Source organism: Fukomys damarensis, unplaced genomic scaffold (genome assembly GCF_012274545.1).
Source record: "Fukomys damarensis isolate Sample0158 unplaced genomic scaffold, DMR_v1.0_HiC HiC_scaffold_24, whole genome shotgun sequence".
Lineage (NCBI taxonomy): Eukaryota > Metazoa > Chordata > Mammalia > Rodentia > Bathyergidae > Fukomys > Fukomys damarensis.
This window is the reverse complement of record NW_022900936.1, coordinates 1109778-1117490: the sequence shown is the minus strand read 5'-3', so window position 1 is coordinate 1117490 and position 7713 is coordinate 1109778. Positions and strand designations below refer to the sequence as shown.

Here is a 7713-nt window from a genome sequence, read left to right as displayed (position 1 = left end):
GTTGTACAAATGTTTCGGAGTTGTACAGGAGGAAGACCAGCCCAGCCTGTGTGGCGGTCACAGCCGCGATGACCAACTTCGACCACAGGGCCCAGCGGATCTTCAGGAAGCCCGCGGCGAAAGACATGATGGCGCCTGGGAACAGGGTGTGTCAGGGGGCTGGGGTGGGGCCGGGGCCAGGGCCAGGGAGGGTCGGTGTGGGCATAGGCGCGGGGCTGCACCATACCCAGCAGCGTGGAGGCGGCGTCGGCTGCACCATTGTAGACACGGGCACTGTTGGTGGTGGAGTACACCACGTTCCACAGGATGTGCACATAGTAGACGACCAGGTAGTAGCCAGCCGAGTTGAAGATCCACCAGAGGGACCAGAGGCGCAGCTGCGGCAGCCGCAAGCTGGTCCCCAGCTCATACAGCACGCGCACCAGGAAGGAGTCCCTGCAGGTGCGCAGCACGCGCCCCAGCTTTCCCGCGCGGGTCCGGCCGGCCCGCACCTGGGCGCATCTGGTCCAGCTCACAGGGCGAAGCCCCCTGCACAGGCGCACTGCGGTTGAAGAAGAGGCTGCGCTTGGGGCGCTTCAGGAGGAGGGCAAGGCCCAGGCTGAAGATGAGGAAGCCCAGGGAGACGTAGTTGAGCACAGTGAAGGATACGCGACCCACTGTGACCAGCAGCTGGCCCAGCACCGAGCTGGTGAAGACACCCAGCAGCACCGCGGCCCGGGAGTAGCTGGCCATGCGCTGATAGCGGGAAGGGCGCACCAGTGAGAAGATGTAGGAAGAGTAGGCGATGCGGGCGGCCATGGTGACGCTGTAGAAGGCCTCCATGAGCTGCATATATGGCACCGAGCTGCCGAAGAGCAGCAGCAGCCACACGCACACGTAGCTCAGGCCCTGTAGCAGCAGCACTGGCTTGTAGCGTAGGTAGTCAGTGAGCAGGAAGATGGGCACCAGCACCACCAGGTAAGAGTAGGACAGCACTGGTGTGATCTCGTTGGTCACCTGCGGACAGAGGCATCTGGCCTTAGCAATGCCGGGCCTTGGGGGCGGCCCTGCTCAGCATCCATCACCCCAGCCGACCACTCCGCACACTGCCTACTGCTTCTCTGCCACACTGCAGGCCCTGTGACCTCCTCCTCACTCCTGACCCCGGCACCAGCCCACCCAGGATGTCAGGGAGTGACCTAAGTGACCCAGCCCACGGAGCTGCTGGGCCCGTGCAGTGAGGAGGGAGAAGTGGCTCCCAGAAAGCTGGCAAGTACGCAGGGAAAACCATTGTTCTCACAGCCTGGATCACACTAATCTAGGCTCTCCTATCTTCACTGGACTCTAGATCTGGTTAGATTGCGCCCTGATTTAACAATATGGGGAGCAGTACCGTGGCCAGAAGACAGCACAAGCCACCTCCATCCTTACAGGAGGAAGAAAAGATCGGGACAAGGTAAAGGGGAGGAGGAGAGGGAGCACTCAGGACAGGTCACAGAGGAGGGAGACAGAGAGGAAAGGAGGGAGGAGTGGTAAGAAAGGCTAGAGGGCCAGGGCTCTGCAGCCCACCAAGTCCCAGACCAGGTCTTCGGGGCAGACTCTGTCCCAGGAAACACAAGGGCTAAGGCCCTGCCTGCTGGGGGAAGAGGGTGTGAAAGAATGAGGACACTGCCCGCCCCACCTGACCCCACCCTGGTTGGCCCGCACAACCAGGGACGGTGGGAAATGAACACCACAGCCCTGGTGGAACAGCAGCTGCCTTTCCCGACACAGAGGCAGGTGCAGGGCAGAGGGTAGTGGGCCCAGCCTTGGGCGCTTACAGAGAGGTCTCCCCACAAGGGCCCAGACACCATCACCTGGTGGTCAGACACAGGGCCCAGGCTGAGGTGGGTGGCTTTGCCGGGGCTCCCTACCCCACCTTACAGCTGCCAGGTGTAGGACACGGGAGCTGATGGGCCTTGCTGGGCTTCCCAAGATACGGCTCAGGAGCCACCCAGCCTTAGGCATTAATCCTGACTTGACCACCGGCAACACCCCACAGCCCCAATTTACTGCCTGAACATTGAGGGACCAGGCCCGAGACCCAAGGCAGCATTCAGGGGTCTGTGCCTGGCCATGCTGTACCTCCTGCAGGCCCAAGACGTGCTGCTGGCCTCCCTAGAGCCAGCTGCAGGCTTGGCAGGCTGAGGACCAGCAGATGAGTCCTCATAGGGACGCAGGGAGACTGTCAGAAGACCCCACACAGAGCAGCACGTCTCACCTGCCTGGGGCTCCTCCCAACCCTGCACCTCACAGAGCAGCCCCAGAAGGTGCAGCCCAAAGGCTCTGGGATCCTCGGCTTCTGCCCTGTTCACAGGGGTCCTCCAGGGTGCTCTCAGAGCAGGCTGGGCCCCAGAATGCTGAGTAACGCGCTGGGGCCCAGCCGCCCCTGTGTCTTTGTCGAGGGTGTGATCCTGAGGACATCCAAGGACTACCTGCTGCCCAGCCAGCCCCTACCAGGATGTGGAAGGGAGCCACTCAGGTGTGCAAGCACAGCAGCACCTCAGGGACCACAGGGACACACCACCACCGGCTTGCATGCAGGCCAGAGGTGGAAGGGCCAAGCCTCACCCTGAGTTTAAGGACAGTGGCCCAGCAATCTGCTTTCCAAGCCAGGGCTGGGCAGAGGCCAGGCCCCTCTGGGTCCTACCCTGGCTCCTGCTGCAGAGCTCTGGTACCACTTGCAAGGGCTGGGTGGACCACAGATACCTCTGTACCCCCAGAACTCCAATCTGCAGCCTGCTCCACTGCCCCCAGACTCAGCCAGTGCCCATGGAGAGGCCCTGCCCTAGGCTGTGACCGGAGCCCCCAGGAAAGCTGCTGGGGAAGGCCCCTCACAAAGGTCCCAGGGGGTGCAGCTATCGGTCAGAGGCCAGGGCTGACAGAGGTCTAGTGTCTAGACCCACCACTGCCTGGCTGTCGCCCAGGCCTGAGGTGGAAAGAACAGTGCAGCCAGGACCCGGAGGCAGGACTGGACTAATGAGAAGCTGGAGCCACTGGGAGCCGCTGCTTACTCCACGGCGAAGCCCTAGCGGCAGCGCTTTGTGGCTCTGTGGCCGCTCGCAGGCGAGCCCCGAGACCAGCCCTGGTCCTATGTAGATGAACCCTCCACATCGAAGGACCCGGAGGAAGGCCCTTAGAGGATGCGTTGTGAGACATCACCAACGTGACCCTCCTTACAGGCCCAGCAAGGACAAGGCTACCCAGCACCCTTCGGGACCGAGGCCAGAGGACCTGGCATGGGGCAGTGGGGCCTTGTGACCATCGCCACAGGAATGGGTTAACCTCTGGATTGACTGTTTCCTTTTGTGCAGTACTGAGAATTAAATCCAGGGCTTCTGCACTGACCTACACCCCCAGCTCCTTCTTAAATTTTGAGACAGGTCTAGCTAAGTTGCCCATGCTGGGCTCAAACTTGCTCTCCTCCTTGCTTTTTCCTCCCAGAGTGCTGGAATTGCAGACATGTGCCACCACGCCCGGCTTGGAACTTTTTATCTATTTATGTTCTATACACGGGCACGAAGGCAGGATTTCTAACATTTTTGTGGTAGCTGTCCCATGTTAACAGAGGTTTCACACACATGCTGGTGCCTGGGTGAGGGCAGAGAACCCAGTGGGAATGCAAGAGGCAGGGAGGTGAGGATGCTGTCACCCTCTCCTCGTGTGGTCACGTTTACAACGCACGCAACAGAGTTCAAGACAGAACACGCCTGGCTCTGGCCTCGTGTCTGGGCTTAAGCTTACTGTAGTGTTTTAATAAACCCTCTGTCCCACGGCTGAGTGAAAGGAAAATTCCTTCACTAATCTCTTTCCACAAAGAGCTGCTCAGTCCCCAGTGGAGGCAGGAGCCCAGCAGGCTGGACACAGCTGGCTGAGGGCTTTCTCACACGGAGGCCAGAGTGGCCAGCCTGCAGTCACCAGCTCCTGGCCCCCCACCGAGAGCAGACAGAGGCTCCCTCCGCAAGATCCAGGGATGTCACATCTGTCTCCCACTGCAATCTGAGGGGCACAGCAGGTGCAGAGCCACCCAGGCCCTCCAGACCCTGTGACCGCCCACAGCCACTTACCGTCCCCGGCCTCGGCCGCTGAGGGCCAAGCGTGAGAAGAGCCCCACCCCCAGTACTGCCCGTCCCCCAGCACCCCGTGTCCACATGCCTGCTCCTGAGTGAAGTTCTTGCACGGTCCCAGCAGGTACGGGGTGATGAAGCTCTCGCCTGGCCGCATCTGCGCCATGAAGCCATAGAAGCAGAGGAAGAACACCAGCCAGGGCCATGCCTTGTGCTCTGGGCTGGGACCGGGCTCCTCTTCTGGTGCCTGCTTCTCCTCTGCCTGGCCCGAGGGCATCGCTCCACCCAGGCCTGCACAGGACCCTGGAGGGGACTGAAGGTGACACTCCACCTGGAGGGAGGAACTGAGAGTCAGGGTGGTATGGCACGGGCCCCGCCACCCCTCCCACCCACAGGGCTCTTCTTGCTGCCCCCTCAGCTAGGAGCCAGCATGAGCTTGGACAGAGCCACAGCCCAGAGCCATGTCCCTGACCAGTCCTTAGTGTCAGCCTGAGAACCACCTGAGCCTAGAAGTCCAGTCCCATACCAGGCTGGCACTGTCTGCTGGGTCTCCAGGGCAGACAGGATCCTCCAGCCTTGACACCAGCCCATATAATTATTTAAAGGTTAATTAAAGCCAAGTTAACAAACCAATACACTGATTTTATTAATATTAATAGTAACAATGTTAAATTCATGTTTGGAGGCACAGCACTGGTTCTGTGTACCGACACGGTGTGGGCACATCCCCTCCATCTCCCTTACGGGCCTTGCAGGCAGCATCACTGGCCACTGGTGTGGGCAGAGGTGAATGAACCCAACGTGTCCCATGCAAGCTGCTGTCCTAGTAGCACCCAAGGGCCAGAGAGGGGACAAGAGGAATGGTGTGCACCTGCCACAAGCCGAAGGCCGGAGGACCACTGGTGTGGATTCTCCAAGGCTGGGGAAGGGCAAAGGGGCTGAGGGCAGCGGTGGGCAAAACAAGGTGTGAAAAGGGACAGGGGACAGAGCTCAAGGACCGCATGTTCAGGAGCAGCCCAAAGCCTGCGGCGGGAGACAGAGGTGACATCCCAGGGGAGCACCTAGAGAACAGCCGTCCCACCTAATGTCCCTGGGGCTGGCCTCCCACCACACAGGTCTGGGGCATGCTGGGTGCTCCGAGCGGGCAATGTGAGGTTTCTGCTCAGTTTTGTCTTCCAATACTGTCCAGGACAGAGGCTCCACCCACTGGCACTGAGAATGTGTCCCGCTGCTGGCTGTCCTGTCTAATGGGGCAAGGTCATCCCTACCTGCCTACCATGTCAGTACAGCCTGACTTTACTTTCCTGCCTTGATGTGCCTCTTGCTGCCAGTTTCCTTGCAGCTAAAAGGTGGGCTGCCAGGAGGCAGGTGCTCTGTGGGCACCACCCACAACAACCGGGAAGCCAGCCTCACCTAAAGGTCTAGTGGCCGACCTCCCCCCACAGGCTGGGTCTGGAGCAGCCTGTGTCACCTGTGGCTAAGGCGCGGTGGGGACATGCTGGTGCAGACAGCAGCATGCTCAGCCACAGGAGGCAGGTAGTTTCGAGTGTGTGGACCACCCATCCCTTCTGCGCTGGCTCACAGGTGCCTAGGCTACTCTGCTCCCACCACTGCAAAGGGAGGGCATGTGCAGAGGGTCCGGAAGCAGGAAGTATCCCCCCCAGACCTCAGGCAGGGACAGAAAGCTCAGGTGTGACACAGACCGGTTCTGGGGGCCCAGATGCCCAGCACTTGGACCCTGGCTGAGACCTCTCTGAGGGACACAGAGACCCAGGAAACCAGGGGGGCCTGTGGAGCCACTGGTGTGCACAGGCAATGCAGGTGGCCAGCTAGGTTGCCCAGGACCCCATGCTCTAGATGCCAACAGCTTCCTTTCTGTGAGAAGGGAGAGTGTGGGGTCACAGAGGAGCCTGGGAGTTTGTTGGTCTGGGCTGCTGGGATTCCACAGCTGTAAGAATTCCAGAGCCCCAGCAGGGGGGACAGGGTGATTCACAGCAGCTGCAATTACCCCGGAAGTCACAGGGCCTGGGACAGGGCCCACATCCTCAGAGGACCAAAATGAAAGCAAGAAGCTACGCCAGGGCCTGGCCACTTGTTGAACACCAGGGAAGAGACACAGGCACAGGTCAAGCTGCTTCAAGTGAACTAACTCTGAGGTTGCTTTTCTTGGTCTTGTTCTTCCCAACCTCCCCTGGAGCGAGTGGAAACAGCTGCAGAGGGCTGAGTGCCAGGGAGGCCCGGGTTCAGCCTCCCCACAGCAGCCCTGCAGGGAGAGCCGGGGCAGGCCAGGCCAGGTGGCACCACATCCAGCTCACTGCCACGGCAGCCCAGGACCCCAGCCTTCGACATGTCCCACAGGAGAGCCGCAGGAGGTGGCTCACCACACCAGCAGAGGCCACTCTCAGGACTGAAGTGGTATGGACATCCAGACCTGGCACGGCAGCCCCCACCTGTGTTGAGATGGGCCCCAGAAGTGGGCTGCCCAGCTCATCCTCCAGGACATTATGCACACACGCGGGAGCCTGACTCCCCAGAAGTGACCCACAGAGAAGGATTCACCTGAGCTGATGTCCAGAGACCCATAACATACATGGGATTGACCAAAGCTGCCTCCTGCAAGCGTCACCCACCTTCCCAGCCCAGCTCAGAGCTGCTACAGGTGACTGCCTCCGCCCCATCCGGCCATTTGCGGACAGTGCCGCATCAGAGCGGGGATGCCCTCATCCTGGTGAGGAGACCCAGCAGATTGACCAGAGCTCCTGGGACCTGTTCTCTGATCACGTGATTGCCAAGGGGTCGGGCATGTCCTCCACAGAGTGGGCTCTGTGAAATACACCTCTGCACTCCTCCTGGGACCATGCTCCAAGTCTGCAACCTCCTAGCTGGCAGGTCTCCCTGTAGGCCCGGTGCCTTCCTGGACTGTCTCCATAAACACGTGCTTAGCGAAACCCAGACGCCCCAGGGGACCAGCTTCCTAGCAGGGGTCCCAGAGGAATGTCCAGTATGTCTCAGGAACTTGGCCTCCCTTTCTACCCCCACCAGGCTCCAGGGACCTCTGGCTCCCCGCTGAAGGGAGCCAAGAGGCCCAGGCAGCCCTGGACAAATGTAGCTGTGGACAAAGATCCGTCCTAAGAGGACCTTTACCTGCACAGGCTGGGCAGAGCCACAACAAGGGCAACCAAAAGGAAGTGGTAAGGAGCAGCAGCTACAGGCCCCAGGCTCCCTGAGATAGTCACTTTTATTCTGATTTAGGCATTTTCCTTAGCGCTATAAAGACCTTCCCTTTCACCAGAGCAAGGCCCTTCCTAATTCCTGGGGTGGGGGTACAGCCACGGACCACCCACCCACCAACCTAGATTTGCTGCACAGCACCTGACAGGGACCCGGCCCGCACCCCGCACTCCCCCAGGTACTCCGGACAGCACCCTGCACTCACCACACGTGGCCAGCAGCCCTGGTCGCGTGCAGTTCTCGCTCCCACCTACTGGCGCCTGGGCTCATTCGCCCACAATGAAGCGGGTCACGCGCAGACTACAGCGCCCACAATGCAGCGCGGCGGGCGTGGGGCATGCTGGGAGGGGCGCGGCCACCCTAATCACGCCCCTTGGGAGGTGGGACTCGTGAGGCG

The 7713-nt window shown here is 60.6% G+C and overlaps 1 protein-coding gene across 1 annotated transcript in view; it reads right to left on the bottom strand.

Annotated features, from left to right (window-relative positions):
• The window catches only part of Slc19a1 (solute carrier family 19 member 1), an 18237-nt gene extending 10586 nt beyond the window's left edge, over positions 1-7651 (bottom strand). The window contains 4 exon segments of the mRNA XM_010636413.3: positions 227-467; positions 469-996; positions 4174-4416; positions 7522-7651. Of these exon segments, the coding sequence (XP_010634715.1) occupies positions 227-467; positions 469-996; positions 4174-4362 (958 nt within the window). The 5' untranslated portion in view covers positions 4363-4416; positions 7522-7651.
• Between the last annotated feature and the right edge of the window lie 62 nt (positions 7652-7713).